The sequence below is a fragment of the Macaca nemestrina genome, chromosome 7, assembly GCF_043159975.1.
Source record: "Macaca nemestrina isolate mMacNem1 chromosome 7, mMacNem.hap1, whole genome shotgun sequence".
Lineage (NCBI taxonomy): Eukaryota > Metazoa > Chordata > Mammalia > Primates > Cercopithecidae > Macaca > Macaca nemestrina.
Genome location: NC_092131.1, coordinates 49580256 through 49602471, shown reverse-complemented (window position 1 = coordinate 49602471; position 22216 = coordinate 49580256). Strand labels below are relative to the sequence as shown.

The 22216-nt window shown below is 36.6% G+C and overlaps 1 protein-coding gene and 1 pseudogene across 15 annotated transcripts in view; both read left to right on the top strand.

Annotated features, from left to right (window-relative positions):
• The window catches only part of LOC105473617 (KIAA0586 ortholog), a 123548-nt gene that overhangs the window by 28223 nt on the left and 73109 nt on the right, over nucleotides 1-22216 (top strand). For 11 of the 15 annotated variants that reach the window (XR_982355.2, XR_011625835.1, XR_011625836.1 and 8 more), the window contains 10 exons: nucleotides 554-677; nucleotides 3858-3990; nucleotides 4926-5146; nucleotides 5628-5700; nucleotides 6994-7221; nucleotides 8121-8295; nucleotides 12963-13157; nucleotides 14875-15062; nucleotides 18062-18172; nucleotides 19668-19748. Coding sequence is in view for 11 of the 15 variants with exons in the window: in XM_011727479.2 (XP_011725781.2) it covers nucleotides 554-677; nucleotides 3858-3990; nucleotides 4926-5146; nucleotides 5628-5700; nucleotides 6994-7221; nucleotides 8121-8295; nucleotides 12963-13157; nucleotides 14875-15062; nucleotides 18062-18172; nucleotides 19668-19748 (1529 nt within the window). In the remaining 4 variants the exon portion in view is untranslated. The remainder of the gene's footprint in view (nucleotides 1-553; nucleotides 678-3857; nucleotides 3991-4925; nucleotides 5147-5627; nucleotides 5701-6993; nucleotides 7222-8120; nucleotides 8296-12962; nucleotides 13158-14874; nucleotides 15063-18061; nucleotides 18173-19667; nucleotides 19749-22216) is intronic. The other 4 variants (XM_071100102.1, XM_071100104.1, XM_071100100.1 and 1 more) reach the window with 1 other exon arrangement.
• On the top strand, nucleotides 8302-12956 carry LOC105473616 (heat shock factor-binding protein 1 pseudogene; annotated as a pseudogene).

Sequence of the window (22216 nt, the reverse complement as noted above, 5' to 3'; positions counted from 1 at the left end):
GGATTACAGGCATGAGCCATTGCGCCTGGTTGCGGTATAGTTTTTATGAGGTATAAATATTTAGTTTTATTTGATGAGTGTATTTATAGCCTAAATTATAGGCTACATTGTAGGCTATAAATTTTTTTTCTTTTTTTTTGAGATGGAGTTTCGCTCTTGTTGCCCAGGCTGGAGTGTGATGGCGCGATCTCGGCTCACTGCAACCTCCGCATCCCAGGTTCAAACAATTCTCCTGCCTCAGCCTCCCAAGTAGCTGGGATTACAGGCCTGCACCACCACGCCCAGCTAATTTTTTCTATTTGTAGTAGAGACGGGTTTCTCCATGTTAGTCAGGCTGGTCTCAAACCCCCGACCTCAGGTGATCCACCCGCCTCAGCCTCCCAAAGTGCTGTGATTACAGGCGTGAGCCACCACGCCTGGCTTGTAGGCTATAAATTGAGTAGATAATCATCATAAGAAGCTAACTTAGGCCAGAATACGAATATATGAGATGTTATATACAAGATAAATGAATTAGTATTTGGAAAATGATACTACATCTCTTCTATTTCAGGAAATGTAAGACTATTGGAACAAATTTTGAATAATAATGATTCTTTGACAAGAAAAAGTGAATCATCAAATACCACCTCACTAACTAGGTCAAAAATAGGATGGACTCCTGAGAAGACAAACAGGTGACAACAAGAGATTGGAATGAAAACTAGATTGAAAAGAGCTTTCTTCAGATTTTTCACATTTCTTTGGGACTTTTAATAAATTATAGCATTGCTTCTTAAATTTAACTTAGATTTAGTTACTATTTTCTGATGCTAATATATCTTCCCCCTTTCTATAATATAGCTATGAAATGAATATCTCATTTTTTCAAAATGCAGATTATTAATTTCTAATGTATGCAGATCATTCATTTCTGATTAAATGATATCTAGGATTTGTTTCAAAAAATAATCCAATATAGGGTAGGGGCAAGTAGGTTGGGGAGTATAGATAAAATGAGGCCAACCAAAAGTTAATGATTTTTGTAGTTAAATATTGGGTATATGAGGTTCATTTTAGTATTTTCTATATATTTGTGTATATTTGAAGTTTTACATAATAAAAATTTTTTAAAAAATCAAATCTGGGCCATGATAATTATATTTATCTTCAACATCTTGAAAACTACAGTAATAAAAACTAGAGGAGTATATGTTGAGTAATTTTATATGGAGATATTGTATAATTTCAGTCTATTTACATTTAATGTAATTACTGATAAGGTAGGATTTATGTCTACCGTGTTGCTTTCTATATGCCTTAGGTCTTTTAGGTTCACTGTTCCTTAGTGCCTTCTTTTGTATTAGACATTTTTTAGTTGCACCGTTTTAATTCTTTTGTCATTTACTGTTATTTTTTGAGTTATTTTCTTAGTGGTCACTCTAGGAATTACAATTAACATATTAACTTAAAGCAATCTAATTTGGATTAATAGTGATTTAATTTCAGTATTATTCAGAAACTTTGCTCCAGTAAAGCCTCGTTCCCTCCCCTTTTCTTTCTTCTATTATTATCATACAAATTACATCTTTATACGTTATAAGCTCATCTATGTAGTCTGATAATTATTACTTGATGCAGCTGTCTTTTAAATCAAATAGGAAAAGAAAAGAGATACCAACAAAAATATGTATACTAGCTTTTATATTCACCTATATAGTTCATCTTTACCAGTACTCTATTTCTTCATATGGATTCAGGATCCTTTTATTCCACCCTGAAGGATTCCTGATAGTATTTCTTATAGGGTAGGTCTGTTAGCAGTGAATTGTCTCAGTTTTTGTTTATCTGGTATTGTCTTAATTTCTTTTTCACTTTTTTTTGTTGTTTAAACAGACATTTGGTTTCTCATAGTTGTGGAAGCTGGAAGTTCAAGATCAAGGTGCTAGCTGGGTTGGTTTCTTTTGAGGCCTTTCTTCTTGACTTACAGGTGGCCTCCCGCTTGCTGTCTCTTCACATGGTTATCCCTCTCTGCACACACACCCCTGGTGTCCCCTCCTTCACTTTTGAAGGATAGTTTTGCTACATGTAGAATTTTTGGTAGATGTTTTTTTTTCTTTCAACATTTTGAATATGTCACCTGACTGCCTTCTGGATTCTATGGTTTCTGATGAGGAGTTGTATGTTGGTGTGCTTGATGGTGTCCCACAGGTCTCTAAGACTGTTAATTTTTCTTCATCCATTTTTCTTTCCATTTCTCAGACTGGATAATCTCAATTAGCCTGTCTTAAAGTTTGTTGATTCTTTCTTCTGCCAACTCAAATATGGTGTTGAGCCCCTCTAGTGAATTATACATTTCGGTTATTATATTTTTCAACTGCAGAATTTCTGTTTGTCTTTTAAAAAATATTTTCTATGTCTTTATTGATCATTCTATATTTGGCAAGACTTCATTCTTATACTTTCTTTTAATTTTAAAACTGGTTTCTTCTAGTAATAGCTGATTTATAGTCTTTGCCTAGTAAGTCTAATATCTGGGATTTCTCAACAGCGGTTTCTTTTGACTGTGCTTTTTTCTGTGTTTGGCTCTACTTTCCTGTTTCTTTGTATGTCTCATAAATTTTTCTTGAAAACTGGGCATTTTAAATAATACAGTGTGGCAGCTCTGGAAATTAGATTCTTTCACCTCCCAGAGTTTATTGTTGTTGCTGTTTGTTTAGTGACTTTCCTGGACTAATTCTGTGAAGTCTGTGTTCTTTGTCATGTGCTCCCACTGAAGTCTCTGTTTTGTTAGCTTAGTCTGCTAATGATTGGAAAGAGATTTCCTTAACTGCCTTGAACTGATAACTCTCCCTCTCTTTGCCATGGAGTGTGTGTGTGTGTGTGTGTGTGTGTATGCATGCATGCGTGCGCACACACATGTGCTAGAGCATGCCTCCAGTGCCTGGCAGATTATGAGTCTGTTTTAACCTTTCACTTCCTACTTGCGCAGAGCCTCAAGGTCAGCCAGAAGTGAGTGATTAGGAACTTCCCAGGTCCCTCTTGGACATGTACATAGCCCTGTATGTGGACTAGAAGGCATGACTTTCTAGATTCCTAGCAATATGTTGGAGCTTTTCAAAACTCCACTATGGACATCTTATTACCTAGATTTTTAACATCTGTTGACCACAGTCTTGTTTGCCCCAACTAGTATCACTACCTCAGGCTGCTGAGATGTTAAACAGTTGCCACTGTTTTTGAAAAATGCCCTGGGGATAGTTACTCACTGCGCTAAAGTTGAGTCAGGTCAAATAAAGACAAATACTATGAATGAGACTTTTAGGAGAGCTTGAAACCATTCTATTGTCTTTAGTGGTTGTGAGGCTGTTGGTTTACAAGGCCACCACAGAGTTGGGAATAAGGGTCCTGAAGATGAGGCAAGTTAAATAAATTCCATAAAACTTGCTCTTCTTGCCTAGAGTCAGACATTTTTCTTGAATAAATGCTCCTCAGGTTCTTGCAAGTGTTTAATTTCCAGAGGTTAGAGAAACTTGATTTTGATGATTTTTGCTAGAGTTCTCATTGTGCTTATGGAGAAGCAGATTTTCAGAAGTTCTTCACCAATCTGGAAGTGCTTCTGGATGTTAGCTTCTTGAAAGCATAACCTTTTCCTGTTCCTTTTCTGCTACGTCTAAACTTTTCTGGTTAGATCATTTTGTCTCTTGTGATTTTCTGTTTCATTTGTTTAATCACGTAACTGATTAATTCCATGGTTCAATTTTTTAATAGGATACCATTTAGTAATCTATAGCTAAGACTGTATCAAAGATTTGTTTAATGAAATGTTTACTGAATTTACAACAATTTAGGAAACTTTTTAAAAAAATCTTCTATAGCGTTGAAACTCTACCTTCTCAAAGATTTCCTTCCTGTGAAGAGCTAGGAACAACTAAAGTGACTCTGCAGAAGTCTGATGATGTTCTTCATGACCTTGGCCAAAAGGAGAAAGAAACAAATAGCGTGGTCCAGGTAAAATGGAAATGGTCTTAAAATTGATGATTAGTTAAGATAAAAATTATAAAGGAATAAAAAAAGTTATAAAGATAGAAATTAGGAGGAAGAATGAAGAAAAAGCACTGAAAAAGACATGTCAGCCATGTCTGTTCCATTTATAAAGTATTTCCAGAGGCCTTCACCAAGTGATTTCTGCTTATCGCTCCTTGACCAGGACTGAGTCATATAGCCACCTCTGGCTTCCCAGCTTCTGTTGGAAAGGGAGGAAGGGGAAAAGAGACCTGTGAATGAAGGGACATCATTTATCCAATCCACAGTGTCTGCCCTACCTTCCATACATAAAGAGCCAACTTGCTTTTATTTTATTTTAGCTTTCTTCAGCAGAGAGAGAAATTATTATTGGTCGCTGGACTGCTTAGCACTGCTATGGATTTCCCACCTCTATTTTACTTAACACTCACATTAGTTTGTTGTTGTTGTTGAGACGGAGTCTCACTCTGTTGCCCAGACTGGAGTGCAATGGTGCAATCTCGGCTTACTGCAACCTCCACCTCCCGGGTTCAAGCACTTCTTCTGCCTCAGCCTCCTGAGCAGCTGGGATTACAAGCGTGTGCCACCACACCCAGCTAATTTTTGTATTTTTAGTAGAGACAGGGTTTCACCATGTTGGCCAGGCTGGTCTCAAACTCCTGATCCACCTGAGGAGGCTTGGCCTCCCAAAAGTGTTGGGATTACAGGCATGAGCCACCACGCCTGGCCCATATTAATATTTCTAAATGGAGGAAAAACACTTTGATTGCTAAGTATTCTTTTGTAAGTCTTCAGTTTGACAAATTGAGTCCTTCGTATATATTGGTACAATGTATGGCCTCAACAATAGTGATAGCTGTTGTTTTGATTAAAGGAATCAATGTGAGTTTAGTAACTTTCTGGTCTTTTTTTCTTTTAAGCCAAAAGAATCTCTGAGTATGTTGAAGCTTCCAGATCTACCACAGAATTCTGTTAAGCTTCACACAACCAATACAACACGATCTATATTGAAAGATGCTGAGAAGATTTTGAGAGGAGTACAAAACAATAAAAAAGTACTTGAAGAAAACCTGGAAGCTATTATTCGTGCAAAAGATGGAGCTGCCATGTATTCGCTTATCAATGCTTTATCTACCAACAGGTAAGAGGATGTTGGCAGCCAAGGCTGTTTATGAGTCTGCCAGTTCTGCTTTCTTCACAATTTTTTTCTAAGCACTTTATTTTCCTTAATATGTTTTAATATTTTTAAAAGGTTCTTTATTGCCTTTGAAGATGTGGAACTTATTATAAAGTTGGAATTTGGATATATATATGGTGGTACTACTTTTTTCTGGTGGAAATTTTTCTTTTAATTTTTTCTTTCTTTGGTACATATCTTCTTGGGTCCACATGTGCTTTTCAAACATTTATCATTCAAATGTTTGATGAAAACTAATACCATTGGTTTTTCCTTTTCGGATGAAGGATATTCGGCCCCCATCCTACTATCCTAATATCCTTTCCTTTTCAGATGAAGGATATTAGGATAGCAGGTTCACAACTACATAAGAGTTAGATCTGATCCAAGTCCTGCTCAGGACAGTAAGTGCTAATTTAAGAAAATTCCTTTTTCTCTTTCGTAGAGAGATGTCAGAGAAAATTAGGATCAGAAAGACAGTGGATGAATGGATTAAAACTATTTCTGCGGAAATTCAGGTATGTCTTGGAAAAAAACTGAAAATTAAGTGAATTCTGAGAAGATAATATTGATTCCGATTTGTAGGCATTACATTTGTTCTCAAAATATTTCTTATATAAAAATCTACTTATTTTTAATTTCACTGTCACTCTTTATATTTACTTAGTAGTAAGTTTAGCTTTGTTTAACAAGTACATTATCTCCAATTATATTCTGGCTCTTATTTGGCAAATTGTTGGACAAAAACTAAAACGTGAATAATCTGAAAGAAAATTTAGCAAAAGTGTTTGGAAAAAGAATTATACTTTCAAAGATATTTGAAAACAACAGATTTAGAAGCATTGGCCTGGCAAAGTAAAAATACCAGAGTAATGCAAAGAGGAAAAAAACAACTAGATGTACTAAGTTTACAGAAGTCAATACCAGATGGATAAACAGCCTCTTTCTCACATCCACAATGGGCATGGTACATCTTCAAACATCCGCATTGAAAAAGTCTGGGAGTTATCTTTCTTAGAGGGTCCATAATGTAAAGGAAATTTAAAATTTTTTTATATTTGAGTGAGCAGAACTAGACAGGCTAAGCTGTTATTATGTCCTGGGGTACAAGGTGTGTTGTTTTGACTGTAGATGAGCTTATGTGCTACTTACAAAGGTAGCAAGGTGAAGTGTCAGTACTGTTTCCACAGCAATAAACACAGAAATATATTTTAAAACTTTGTTGTTTAAAAATATCTACTTCTAATGAACTTACGAAAAATTTATTTTAGGTACTATGTGGTACACACAAAAAAGTTGAACTAAGAGTCAGAAGATTTGGAGTCTAGTTTGCACTCTACAGCTAACTGGCAATATATCTTATTCTTTTGCCACGAATCTCATGTAAAATGTATTTGTTTAAACTTTCACATAATTTTAATTTATATTTATCTCAGAGTTTTGTTACAAAATTGTTTGCCTTTTTTGAAACGTATTTTTAATTTTTTAAACTGTTAGCAAAATTCATATGGTTCAATCATCAAAAAGTGTAAAAAGGTTTGTCATGCAAAGTTGTCCTCCTACCCCTGCAACCCTTCTATTATTTCCATTCCCTGCTCCAAAAGATAGTAGTATTTTTAGGGTTTTGTTTATTTTTCCAGAGAATTTTTATTTTTATGTATCCAATAAAGCCAATATCCTTTATTTTTAACACATTTAAAACTGCTAAACTGTATTTATATAACAGCAAAAAATAAATTCTAATAGTTTCTGATGTGAAAGCATTACTATTTGTATATATTTTAAGTAATTTTAACTTTGGTTATGTTAAGGATGAACTGTCAAGAACAGATTATGAACAAAAAAGATTTGATCAGAAGAATCAGAGAACCAAGAAAGGTCAGAATATGACTAAAGATATTAGAACCAACACACAAGATAAAACTGTAAACAAATCTGTAATTCCAAGAAAACATTCTCAAAAGCAAATAGAAGAGCATTTTAGAAATCTACCTACAAGGGGCATGCCTACTTCAAGTTTACAGAAAGAGAGAAAGGAAGTAAGATCCTAATCTATTCTTTTAACATAATTGTTGTGTTATAATCGATCATTTCCTTTAAGAGAGAAATAATGAAGCGAATGTTAAAGGTGTTTTAAAAACATGAAGAACTATACAAATGTAAGTATCTTTACACTATTGATATTTAGGGTTTTGGATTTATAATGTGAAAAGCACTGAACAAAATAGATAGTTCCTTTCTTCTGAGATCTCACACCCTGACATCATCATTTTGTAGTTATAGCAAGTATAAAGGTATATCTAGAGATCATCTAGTCCAAAAAGTAGATTCTCTAGTTTATGGTACCCAAAATTGTGTTTCATTTGTGTGTGTATGTTTCAGTTTAACAAATGCATGTTTAGTGCCTAGTATATGCAAGGCATGGTACTAGATGGTATGGAGGAAATTTTTTTGACTGCCCTAGGCTATAAGTTTCTAAGTGCCAAACATGGATTGTTGAGCAGATCAGTAAAGCATCTAATTCAATGCTTGGTACTTAGTAGATGCTCAATAAATGCTACCTTTCTGTGACATTTAGATTATGGTTGAAGGCGGATTCAGAAATATATAAAATTATTTAAAGGTTAAGGTTACTGTATTTTTATTGTACTGGAGTAAATATGTAAAATGTGTTTAAATGTTTCTTGTTGGTGCTGAAAATATACTTAGTAATGTAAAAATTTTCATGTTTCTTAGGTGGATGATTTTTGTATTTAAAGCTTTTCAAACTAATACTTGAAACCTGTATCTAGAACTTAAGGGCTGTTTAAAATAGAGGTTAGGTTTGACCTAATCATTCTTATTATAATACTTAAGCTAGCAAAAGGAGGCTTTAGAAAAATGAGATAAGTGTTTGATGACTATTTTCGTGGTGAGTTGAATAACTTTGTACACATAGGGGCTTTTGAAAGCAACCACAGTAATACAAGATGAAGATTATATGTTACAAGTCTATGGAAAGCCAGTTTATCAGGGCCATCGAAGCACTCTTAAAAAAGGACCATATCTCAGATTTAATTCTCCATCTCCTAAGTCCAAACCACAGAGACCAAAAGTAATAGAACGAGTTAAAGGTAAGGAATCTCATTTTCTATGTTTAATCTCATTTCTTAATAGTATCAGTTTAATACATAAAGTTTCTTTTCGTTTTTTATATTTATAGCTTATACTTGCTGTTCAAATTATATAATGCTTGGGGATGGAAAAATAGTTCCTCTTTGGAGAGGTGGGAAGAAATACACCAACATTTAAAAATCAGACACAGCATAGGTATAATTGGGAAGAAATGTAGAATTAAATGGCATCTTCAGATAAAGCATCATAAAATTTTTATTTAGGAGAAAATGATTTTTTTTTCTTTTTTAAAGACAGGGTCTCACTCTATCCCCCAGGCTGGAGTGCGGTGGCACAATCATGGTTCACTGCAGCCTCAACCTACTGGAGTCAAGTGATCCTCCCTCCTCAGCCTCCCAAGTAGCTGGGATGACAGACGCGCACTACCACGCCTGGCTAATTTTTTTGTATTTTTTGTAGAGACACAGTTTTGCCACATTGCCCGGGCTGGGTGATGATGAATCTTGAGCATCTAAATTATAATCTAGGAAAGGAGACATTTCCCTGAAGACCTTGGTCCGTTATGAACAGAAAGATCAGCCATATACTGTTTATTATCGTAAAAGTGTTGATGAGCATTTTTGCAGTTTTGTTTGTTTTCAAAGAAACTTAGGTAGAAAGGTGAAAACTGTTTTGCTTTTGTGCACAACTGAAAACATCTTCATTTATCACTGTGTGTTTTGAGTCACATCTACTGTTTCACTGGTACTGTATATTTAAATACAACTCTTGGTTACATACTAAGTCTGTTGACTTTGGTTATGTATTATAGTTTCTCAGCTTCTACTTGGCAATCAGTAAACTAAAGCTGACAATATGTGATAACTAGTAGATACAAACCCATTTTCCTCTTTTATCCTTTCTAGAAGTTGGAGCTCTGGTGGTTACTTTGGTTCCCTTTCCTTTCTAAAGGTTATGCGATCATATAGAGTGTTAGGTTATATAGAAATTTTACTAATTTAAAATAGAAAGCATATAGCTTATGGGTGATATTTATCCTAATGGATGATATTTACCCTAAAGTTTTCTCTTATTTAGTGTAGCTTTGCTTTTTTTTTTTTTTTGATGGAGTCTTGCTCTGTCATCCGGGCTGGAGTGCAGTGGCACGATCTTGGCTCACTGCAACCTCCACCTCCCAGGTTCAGATGATTCTCTTGCCTCAGCCTCCCGAGTAGCCATGACACCCAGCAAATTTTTTTTTGTATTTTTATTAGAGACAGGATTTCGCCATGTTGGCCAGGCTGGTCTTGAACTCCTGACCTCAGGTGATTCACCTGCCTCAGCCTCCCAGAGTGCTGGGATTACAGGCATGAGCCACCGTGCCCGGCCTAGTGTAGCTTTGCTATTAATTTATATGTGGGGTTTTGAAAGTCTTTGCAAAAAATAATTTGAGACTTTAAAATGCTTTCAAATCCAAAAATAACTTTATTCAGTAACCCTTTTAATGATCAGAAGTGATTGAGTGCCTGTATTTAGTTCATTTTCATACAGCTATAAAGAACTACCTGAGACTGGGTAATTTATAAAGACAAGAAGGTGGAATTGACTCACAGTTCCACATCTCTGGGGAGGCCTCAGGAAACTTACAGTAATGGCAAAGGGAAGCAAGGCACATCTTACATGGCAGCAGGGGAGAGGGAGCAAAGGAAGCCATGCTCTTTTAAACTACCAGATCTCATGATAACTCACTCTCTGTCACAATAACAAATTAGGGGAAACTGCCCCCATGATTTAGTCGTCTCCCACCAGGTCTCTCCCGTGACACATGGGGATCAATTTGAGATGAGATTTGGGTAGGGACACAGAGCCAAGCCATATCAGAACCTAGGGACTTATGCTCATCCTAAGGCCTCAGTCCCTCTTTTTTCCTCCGTCTGGAGAGCTCTTCGTTCAGGCACTTGCATGGTTCTCCCTCTCAATTCTTCCGTCTCTGCTCTTAGATGATAGCTCCTTGGAGAGCTCTACCCTGACCATTCTATTCTAAGAATTATCTTCTGTTCCTCTTTATCTCCTCACCCTGCCATATTGTTCTTCATAGCACTTCACACTTCCTGTGTTATATTTTTGTTTATTTGTTTGATTTATTATTTATATTATTTATTTGTCACTACTAGACTATAAGCTCTATGAGTACAGTTGGTTTAGTCATCTCTGTATTCCTTGTGCCTGAAACAATGTTTAACACATATTAGATGCTGAACAGACATTTTAAATACTCAAGAAAAATATTCATTCAATAGAATGAATGAGTATCAGAGAACAAGATGAAAGAATATAGACATGGTATGACAATTTTTCTTCCTGGGATCATAAACAAAAGGAAACAATATTTAAAAGTCTGGGTGTGTAGGTTGGGCACAGTGACTCATGCCTGTATTCCCAGCACTTTGGGAGGCTGAGGCAGGAAGATTGCTTGAGACCCGGTGTTCAAGACCAGCCTCAGCAACATAGCTAGATCCTGTCTCTACAATAAATTAAAAAAATTAGCCGGGCATGCCTGTAGTCCCAGCTACTTGGGAGGCTGAGGTGGGAGGATTGCTTCAGCACTTGAGCTTAGGAGTTCAAGTTTGCAGTGAGCTATGATAGTGTCACTGCACTCCAGCCTGGGCAACTGAGCAAGACCCTGTCTCTAAAAAAGAATTAGATACATAAAAACACCCACATGTGAAGTGGAAGCATAGATGACAGTCTGAGACATCACCACCAACCTGGGCACTGGGGAGATGGCGAAGACTGACCCCAAGACCTTGCAGGACCTCACCTCGGTGGTGTAGACACCGCTGCAGCAGACGCAAGATAAATTTCAGACTATGTCTGACCAGATCATTGGGAGAATTGATGATATGAGTAGTCACATTGATGATCTGGAGAAGAACATCACAAACCCCATGACACAGGCTGGGGTGGAAGAACTGGAAGGTGAAAACAAGATACCTGCCACACACAAGAGTTGAGAGTTGCTAATAATTTATAATGGAATCTGGAATATCATTTTTCTGATCCAAGAGAAGATTGAATGACTTTTTTCAGCTAACTACTGTGTGTAGACAGGTTTTATATTATAAAGCATACATTCTTATCACATACTATATAGTTAGTTTATAGAGCAGTTTACCCACCACTTTCTTGAACATGGTATCTTCACATCTTGGACCTTGGTCAGTTGTGCTATTATTAAACACTAAAACTTTGGCAGTTCCTGCATTTTTTTTTTTTTTGAAAGCACCCGCATGTTAAAAGTAAAAATGTAATGTTAGGAAATTATTTAGAAAATATTTTAGCCTCTTTTCCTTTGCCCTTTTACTTTATTCTTTATTTTATGTGTGTGTGTGTGTGTGTTCCATAGACACTTATCCACTTCTCCAAAGAGAAATAAAATCAAATTTTTATTTTTTTTAAGATTTAGGATATAATGACTATATGTGTATGTATACATCATAGGACAGAAAAAAAATGTACAGTAGTCCCCCTTATTCATGGGGGATATGTTCCAATACCCTCAATGGATGCCTAAAACTGTGGATAGTACCAAGCTCTAACATGTACTATGTTCTTTTAATCTGACAACTGAGATGGCAACTAAGTTATTAATGGGCAGGTAGTGTCTACAGTGTAGAGACCCTGGACAAAGGGATGATTCATGTCCTGGGCAGGATGGAGCAGGATGGCATGAGATTTTATCGTGCTACTCAGAACAGCGTACACTGTAAAACTTATGACTTAGCCAGGCGTGGTGGCATGCATCTGTGGTCTCAGCTACTCGGGAGGCTAGGGTGGCAAGATCACTTGAGCCTGGGAGGCAGAGGTTGCATTGAGCTGAGGTCGCACCACTGCACTCCAGCCTGGGTGGAGTGAGACTCCATCTAAAAAAATAAATAAATAATTTTTAAAAACTTATGAATTGTTTATTTCTCGAATTTTCCATTTAATATTTTCCAGCCAAGGTTGACCTTGGGTAACTGAGACAGGGAAAGAGAAACCACAGATAAGGAGAAACTACTATATAATGATATTAGTAAGGTTTAAGTAAGTAGAGAAACCGATTATCTGTACATATTTTAAAAGGATAAAAGCTGGTTATTCAGAATTATGTTGTGTGTAAAGGTGTAATGAGAAAATGAAAATCATCAATTCCAAAAATGATCGTTAACTCTTTCGTACCTATGGAAAAAAATTTAAAGAATTCAAACGTCGTTGGAATATTCTTCAGAATCTTTAAAATTTTTTTCTAGTTATTGTATCTATTTTGTCATAGTAGCTGTACAAGTTGTATATCTATTCAGGGGCTGGCAACTGTGGCCTACACATGAGCTGCCTGTTTTTATAAAGTTTCCTTTGCCTCTAACTGTGTTCATTCATGTATATATTGTCCATGGCTTCTTTCATGATACAACAGCAGAACTGAGTCATTACAGCTGAGATCACGTGGCTTGCCAGACAGATATTTACTATCTGGCCATTTAAGAAGTTTGCCACCTCTAGTCTATATATTACTTCTGTTTTGGGGCCTTGTAACCTTATATATAGAATTAAGATTTTTCTGTGAAGAGCTGTTGTATTTCTAGATGTCTGGATAGTAGATATTCTAACAATATTTTAAAATATCTGCCATTGGTGATTATTTTAGGCACTAAGGTAAAGTCAATAAGAACACAGACTGACTCCTATGCAACAAAACCTATGAAGATAGATTCTAAAATGAAACATTCCGTTCCTATGTTACCTCATGGCGATCAGCAGTATTTGTTTAGCCCAAGTAGAGAAATGCCTACTTTTTCAGGTACACTGGAAGGTCATCTGATTCCCATGGCAATTCTTTTAGGTAAGAATCAACAAAATATGTGGGATGAATTTAATTTTATTTATTTATTTGTTTGTTTGTTTGTTTATTTATTAGAGACGGGGTTTCGCTATGTGGCTCAGGCTGGTCTGGAACTCCTGGACTCAAGCAATCCGCCCACCTCAACCTCTCAAAGTGCTGGGATTACAGGCATGAGCCACCATGCCCAGCCAGTGAATTTTAAATTCTTATCAGCAGTAGCAGAACTTACAAAATGGTACTAACATGATAGTCATCTACCTTTTCCTGTAAATGTTATTTGTTTTTTGGGGGAGGGCCTCAGAATATGTTTTATGCTGTGTAATAGCAATCTCTGAAATGATGGGTTCCTGCTATAGTTTCACCAACAGGAAAAATTCTTTTGGTGTGTTATGGTATATTATTGTAGATGAAATGAAATTTTAAACAATGTTTTGGCTGGGCACAGTGGCTCATGCCTTTAATCACAGTACTTTGGGAAGCCGAGATGGGAGGACTGCTTGAGACCAGGAGTTTGAGACCAGCCTGGGCAACATAGCAAGACCTTGTCTCAAAAAAAAAAAAAAAATAGCTGGGCTTGGTGGCTCACACCTGTAGTCCTAGCTACTCTGGAGGCTGAAGCAGGAGAATCCCTTCAGCCCAGGAGTTTGAGGCTGCAGTGAGTGATGATTATGCCACTGTACTCCAGCCTGGACAACAGAGCAAGACCCTGTCTCTTGAAAAAAAAAAGTTAAATATGTCATGGACATTCATAATAATTCAAGAGGTTTGATTGTCTTGTTAATATCATTATGTCTTTGGGGAAGTATTAAGGTACTTTTTTTGGTACTTTTGAACTAGGCTATCATAAGTGAAAGCTGTGTGGGTGTGTAATCTAAGCCAATAGTTGTTTGTTTACTTACTTGCCTTCTCTCTGAGTCATCATGTTAAAAATTGAATAGATCATTTTTGTCCTCACACCAGCTCTTCAAGTCTAATTAGCTCTTTTTGCCCTTTAGTGTTATTGCTGTTCTTTTGTTTTGATTAACAATAAGTATGAATATTTTTTAACGTAAGAGAATTTTTTATGTTTGATATTATGGGTTAATGGCATGTCAACATAATAGCTCTCTGTTTAAACATATATTCTAGTAATAAAATAGCTAACACTTTTAAAGTCCTTACTGTGTGCCAGGTACAGTTCTGGGCATTTTACATATATTCTTTCATTTAATCCACCCTATAAAGCACATGGTAATATACAAATTGTATACCTAAGGAAACTGAAGCACAAAAGGGTTACATACTTTGTCAAAGGCCACACAGCTAGAGTGGTGCCAGGGTTCAAACCCAGGCAGAGACAGTCTGGCTTTATAGTCTGTGTTTTCAACAAGTACACTGTACTGCCCCTCTTTACTTTTGATATGTAGAAAACAAATGGGACTTTGGAAGTGAAAGTTGTTGACATTTTAAAATGTGGATAATATTAATAGCTTTCTATTAGCCTTTATTTTGAGGATTAAATGAGATAGTGATGTGAAGTGTTTAGTACGTATAAGTGCCTAATAAAAGTCACTGGGTATGGTGAGTATGTCGACAATGCTGATGATGGAGAGAGAGGTGATTGTCAGATAGGGCTTTTTAAAATATGAGAATATAGCCATTAAGATCCAGCTGGTGTATTAGACTTTTCCCTTTTTTTCTGAACTAGTTGACTTATTTTTTCCCCTAAACTTCTTAGGACAAACCCAAAGTAATAGTGATACCATGCCACCTGCTGGAGTGATTATCAGCAAGCCACACCCTGTAACTGTGACTACTTCTATTCCTCCATCATCTCGAAAAGTAGAAACTGGAGTAAAGAAACCTAACATAGCTGTTGTAGAAATGAAGTCAGAAAAAAAGGATCCTCCTCAGCTTACTGTACAGGTATGCCAGGGTGCATGAGTAGAAAATTTTAAGGAAGAAAAATTTTTTTTGCTTAATGTTAGAACAGAAATCCATTATATTGCTTCATGAAAATATTGCTTTTTATCATGGCTCCTTTTATTTTAAAATTTATTTTTATTTTTTAGACAGAGTTTCGCTCTTGTCACCCAGGCTGGAGGGCAATGGTGCAGTCTCGGCTCACTGCAACCTCTGCCTCCTGGGTTCAAGTGATTCTCCTGCCTCAGCCTCCCGAGTAGCTGGGATTACAGGCGCCTGCCACCACGCCCGGCTAATTTTTTTGTATTTTTTTTCTGTAGAGATGTGGTTTCACAGGTTAGCCAGGCTTGTCTCAAACTCCTGACCTCAGGTGACCCACCTGCCTTGGCCTCCCAAAGTGCTGGGATTACAGACATGAGCCACTGTGCCCAGCCAGCTCTGTTATTTTTTAAACTGTAATATTAATGTGATGTTTCTATCCTGTTTTGCATGATTTAAGCTGCTCTTCTAGGCCAATGACTTATATACAAGTGGCTTGATGATATTCCAAAGGGAACAATTTAACCGTGTATTATAATTAATTTTAAAAAGTTAATATATGTGACTTATATAATTAATACTTCAAACTTTACACTAGCATATGTTAGAAGATTTGAATGAATGCAAGACTTAAACAGCCTCATGTGGGAAGAAACCCTTTGACATTTCACATTCAAACATCTGCCCTTCAGCCTGGGATCCAGCTGTAGAAGCTGAGGTCTTCACCAGGTCTGGACAAAAATGAACAGGAGTGTTTACATGTGACTTTCTATTGACCAGTCAGGAGGCAACTGTAGGAAAGTGTTCATGAACTATGGTAAACTTTTTGGCTGATTTACTCCAACCCCTGTGTTCATCTTACCATCCTTGCTTACTTACAAATAATTAGAACACTCCAGTCCTTAGACTGCTCCTGGGTTCCTCTTGTGATTGAGCCAGGACAAATGAGTTTTCTTGGGCAACTTAGTATGCCCTCTGGGAAGAGAGAAGACTTGCCTCATTCTTGTATCCTGACCGCTGAGGAGAAGATAATCCTGGAGCTGTCAGATGCCACCACATGAACAGTCAACAGCCTCTTAGTACTGATTTTTGACTGGACACTCCTCCCTGAACAAACGAACCATCCATTTCTTCTGCACAAATTTATACAGAACAGCCTCAACCCACCAGCTTGAGAGATTCCCAGGGACTTAGAAATCGCCCATGTAGCTCCACAAACACTTCATTCTCATAGAGTGACTTCTGCCCTGCAGCTAAAATTGACAGTGTGTTTTCACAGCCAAGTTGTTAGGGCTGAGGCAGCCAGTGGGTCTCAGGAAGATTCCTGGCCCTGTGCTTGACAGGAGCAAACACACAATAAAGCCCTGGCCTGGAGCAGAACCTTTCAACTCCCAGTCATATTTGCAGGGCAAGGAACTCCCAACATGAACCCAAATGTGTTCCTCACTTACAGCAGTCTTTGGGCATCCTTCTGACAGTGTAGGCTCACTAACCCAGCTGTGCAGCAGCTGTGGAGGCTTTGGGGGACCTGGGGACACTTTAACCTGGACAGCAACCTGAGCCAAGTGCAAACCCAGTCAATGTGTATTGAATGAATGAGCATCACTAGCACAGTCAGTTCATGGAGGAAATTAGAGGATCTAGATCGGGGGAAAAAATCCTAAATTAAAAGGCAAACAACACACAGTAAGAACATATGAAAGGAAGATGCGGCCGGGCGCGGTGGCTCAAGCCTGTAATCCCAGCACTTTGGGAGGCTGAGACCAGCGGATCACGAGGTCAGGAGATCGAGACCACCCTGGCTAACACGGTGAAACTCCATCTCTACTAAAAAATACAAAAAACTAGCCGGGCGAGGTGGCGGGCGCCTGTAGTCCCAGCTACTCGGGAGGCTGAGGCAGGAGAATGGCGTAAACTGGAGAGGCGGAGCTTGCAGTGAGCTGAGATCCAGCCACTGCACTCCAGCCTGGGCGACAGAGCGAGACTCCGTCTGAAAAAAAAAAAAAAAAAAAGAAAGGAAGATGCTAGTAAAGCATTAATTTTTAAATATAAAGATCTCCATAAATTAATAAGAAAACACAGATCCAAGTCTAGAAATGTTCAAAGGACATGAATAAGACTCTACAAAAGAGGAAGTACAGTTTATCAGCAAGCAAACTAAATAAATTTTGCCAGTAACCAAGATAATGCAAATTAAAATAACATTAATATGCATCCATTTAAAAACTGTTATTGCTGAAACAATCATATTATCTAATTTTGGTGAGGGTTGGGTAAAACTTAGAATTAATTATGTTTTTGATGATGTAAATAGAGGTTGTTAGGATTACATTTCACCAGTACTTCCAAGAATCTTAAGTATTCATGTCCTGTGGCCCAGAAAGTTAATCCAATATCTGGCTATCTAGCATAGTGAATTAATTTAGAGTTTAGAGTTTAGGAAGAAGATTGTGTGTGTGTAAGTTTTTTTTGTAGTGATATATATATAATAGTGGAAAAACTGGAAATGTTCTAAATTTTTCTAATTGAAACATAATTAAATAAGACATGTTTGTTGAAATGTTATATAGTCATTTAAAAATATAATTATGAAGTCTATACAAAAGCATGATAAGTGTTTATGGTTCTTCATTGTAATCACAATGAAAAATCAAGAATGAAAACTATTTTAAATTTTAGTTACATATAAGTAGATAGTAAAAGACAAAGGGAATAGTGAAAATGAAGTTATCTTCAGATAGAATTTTGTGTTTTTCTTTTTTTCATATTTTATAAAATATGCTTTCATAATTTAAAAATTTTGTTATCCATTGGCTTCACAATAAAAACTTAAAGGGCATGCTTTGTTTTTATGTATATGTATATATATACACACACATACATGTACATGTATATATACATACTTATAAAAGTATTTGAGTAAAAATGATAAACAGAAAACTGAATGTTGTATTTTGTTGTAGGTATTACCCAGTGTAGATATTGACAGCATTTCAAATGGTAGCACTGATGTCGGTTCACCTCTGTCTAGTCCCAAAGAAGCATCTCTTCCTCCTGTGCAAGCTTGGATAAAGGTATGTTTTAGAATTTTATCATATTATTTTGAGTAATGCAATGTCTGACAGTAGATTTTAGCTAATGTTACTCCGTTTAAAGCCTTTTATCATAATGATAACTTATTATAATAATTTATATTTTGAGGGAAAGATTCAAAACAATTTTTTTTTTGTTGTTGTTTAGACGGAGTCTTGCTCTGTTGCCCAGTCTAGAGTGCAGTGGTGAGATCTCGGCTCACTGCAACCTCCACCTCCTGGGTTCAACCAATTCTTCTGCCTCAGAGCTGGTATTACAGGTGCCTGCCACCATGCCCAGCTCATTTTTGTATTTTCAGTAGAGACAGGGTTTGACCATGTTGGCCAGGCTGGTCTTGAACTCCTGACTTCAAGTGATCCCTCTGCCTCGGCCTCCCAAGTTCTGGGATTACAGGCGTGAGCCACCACACCAGCCCAAAATAAATTTTGAGTTGTTTATGAACTTGTTTGTTTCAGATCCTCACATTTGTAACTATTTGGAAAGTGATAATCTTTAGTGTAAACTTTTTGATAATTTAGGTTGTGAAACTCTCATGTGAAGAAAGAATTTCTGTCTCTTTGGTGATGAATCTTTGATTTACATGGGAATTATAGATTTTCTAAGTGTGAATTTTATAGTGACAGGTGGAGTTTATATTTTGGAATGTTACCTTGTTACCCTACTGTTGACATGATACAAAAATATGCATTTCTTTCTGGTATTTATTTGCTTTTGAATAATGAAGTTATGGCTTTACTACACAGCAAAATAGCACTGTAACTTACCCCAGTTAAGTTTATTTATTTTATTTGTTTATTGTAAGCAAATTTGGCCGAGGATACAGTTTTAAAAGGAGAGGGAACACCAGCAATCTTTCATGATCACAAGTAATGAAATGGAACTGACCCTAAGTGACATTTGTGCTTAATTGAATTTTTCATCAGTAATTTTTTTAGCCTTCTGTTTATTGAAACTTCTGTGATAACAAGTAATAAATTTTTAGACTGTTTATCATTCTGCTCTCAGTAAAAGGCTATTGCATGACTACATTTTATATAAAGAGGCCTAAAGGTTAGATTTGTAAAATGACTATTTTGGTTTTTTTTCCTGAATTATTTGATTCTGTATCTGTCTTTGTGTGAGTTTGTGTTTGTTTATACTTAGATATCTACACATGTAAACACTTTTCTTTATCTTAATTCTAGAAGAGAAGTCTCAATTATATCAACCTGTTGACCAATTAAGTGATATTGCTGATGGAGTCCTTTACAGAAAAATAGCTGATTAATTTTTTAAAGCTATTGAAACGTTGACCTAATGGCTTGGGGACTAGCTTGGATTTCATTTACTAATTAAATCAATTCTGAATAGGGTATTAAAATGATAAAAAAGGACCATGTAATTATAAGCTTATACTATAGGTGGAAATATGATAAATTACTTATAAATTTTAAAAGTGTTAAGCACAACAAACACTTTCTGAAAATGCTTTCTTAGACTCCAGAAATTATGAAGGTAGATGAAGAAGAGGTGAAGTTTCCAGGAACTAACTTTGATGAAATAATCGATGTCGTACAGGTAACAAACCTTAGAAACCATGAGAAATTATTTTTCTACCAGTATGTTTCCAGGTTGTTGACTGTCTTTGAACTATCAATATCATGTTACAGTGATTTGAGATACTTTCTTTTACTTTTGAGTTAAATATACTTTTATTTTAAAAATTATAAAGTTGTTATTCTAGAATGTCTTTCGTCTGTATCACCTATCTGCCTTCATGATTATCTGCCGTTTCCCACCTAGATTTTGTCTATCTAGTTTCTTGCTTTCTTCTTTCTTTCCACTTCCTTTGGCTTCTTTTCCTCCAGTTTGTCTTTTTTTTCATTCTATTACGTTTATCTATTTTGATTTTTGGATTTGTGGTGAAGTGACCAGTTAATTAATATTGAGAAAAAAGTTGTGAGGAATCTACAATCCAAAGGAATATCCCATATGGAAGGAAGAGTTATAGAAATGATAGAAATAATGAAACAGAGGGAAAAATAGGCAGAAGTAAATTATAAAGGATGGGAGAAAAGATCATAGAGCATTGAAACTACTTGACTATTATGTCATTAGACTTTAAAGAAGACATTTGATCATGTTTCTTTGACTTTTAGAGCTAGGATCAGTTCTGTTAATCATAAAATGAAATCCAATTTTAGAATATGCAGAGGTGTGCAGTATATTAATGTTATTTGCTCCCCGATGTATCTTTTCTTATGTGAGTGCCACATGATGATTTTGAAGGCAGGGACCTTATTCATTTTTATATTCCTAATGCCTAGCAAAGGTACTTGTTGTTTTTTTTTTTGTTTTTTTTTTTTTTTTTTTTTTTTTTTTTGAGACGGAGTCTTGCTCTGTAGCCCAGGCTGGAGTGCAGTGGCCGGATCTCAGCTCACTGCAAGCTCCGCCTCCTGGGTTTGCGCCATTCTCCTGCCTCAGCCTCCTGAGTAGCTGGGACTACAGGCGCCCGCCACCTCGCCCGGCTAGTTTTTTGTATTTTTAGTAGAGATGGGGTTTCACCGTGTTAGCCAGGATGGTCTCGATCTCCTGACCTCGTGATCCACCCGTCTCGGCCTCCCAAAGTGCTGGGATTACAGGCTTGAGCCACCGCGCCCGGCCGGGTAATTGTTTATGCAATATACAAGTGAAAGAAATGGTTATAGAAGTAGCAGAGGATTTAGCATTCAAAGACAAGTGTTCCTGTAGTAGCTCTGCCATTTATTAGCTGTGGACTTCATTTTTCAATGGAATAATATTACTGAGTTGTAGTATTTAGAGAGACCCAAAGTGTTTTTGATTGAATTATTTATAGATAAAGTGATGTGATATCTGTGATTTGCTTCAAAATGATATGTGAAGGCGAAAGTGGCTAGATGAGACAAGATTGATCATAAGTTGATAATTGTTAAAGTTGGGGAGCAGATAAATGCAATTCATGTTATTTATGTAACAGATACAGTACATGGACCCTGTTTACTTTTAAACACATATGATATATTTTGTAATAAAAAATTTAACAATTCCAGAAATAACTCTATTGATTATGATGTGGTAATGCAAATAATTTGTAAGATGACTGACCTAATTGCATATTTAAATGTAAATTGTAAGTTATATAAGAGCAAATAGTGATTTTGGTAGTGTATTAGTCCATTTTGCATTGTTGTAAAGGAATTACTGGGTAATTTATAAAGAAAAATGATTTAAGGCCAGTGGCTCATGCCTGTAATCCCAGCACTTTGGAAGGCCGAGGCAGGTGAATTACCTGAGGTCAAGAGTTCAGGACCAGCCTGGCCAACATGGTGAAACCCTGTCTCTACCAAAAAATACAAAAATTAGCGGGGCATAGTGGTGGGCGCCTGTCATCCCAGATCTCGGGAGGCCAAGACAGGATAATTGCTTGAGCCCAGGAGGTAGAGGTTGCAGTGAGCTGAGATGGTACCATTGGACTCCAGCCTGGGTGACAAGAGTGAAACTATGTCTTAAAAAAAAAAAAAAAAAGTGAAGAGATTTAATTGGCTCATGGCTCTGCAGGCTGTAAAAGAAGCATGGTGCCAGCAACTACTTCTGGTCAGGACCTCAGGAAGCTTTTACTCAGGTAGAAGGCTGTGAGGGTCCAGATGTGTCACAAAGCAAGAGAGGGAGCAAAAGAGAGGGGAGGATGTGCCAGTCTCCTTTAAACAACCAGCTCTCTCACAAACTAACTTATTACCATGGGGAGGGCACCAAGCAATTCATGAGAGATCGGCCCCCATGACCCAAGCACCGCCCACCAGGCCCCATCTCCAACACTAGGGATCACACTTCAACATGAGATTTGGAGGGGACAAATATCCATACCATATCAGGAAGCATCAGTTTTTTAATGATAATTATTAAGTTCATACATTTCTTGAGAGAAGTAATAGTGTTTTATGCAGGAATAATTATATTTTCTAGTTTATTTTATGATTGCATAAAATGAATATTGGGTTCTAAAAAGACAAACTGATTGTGTAGTT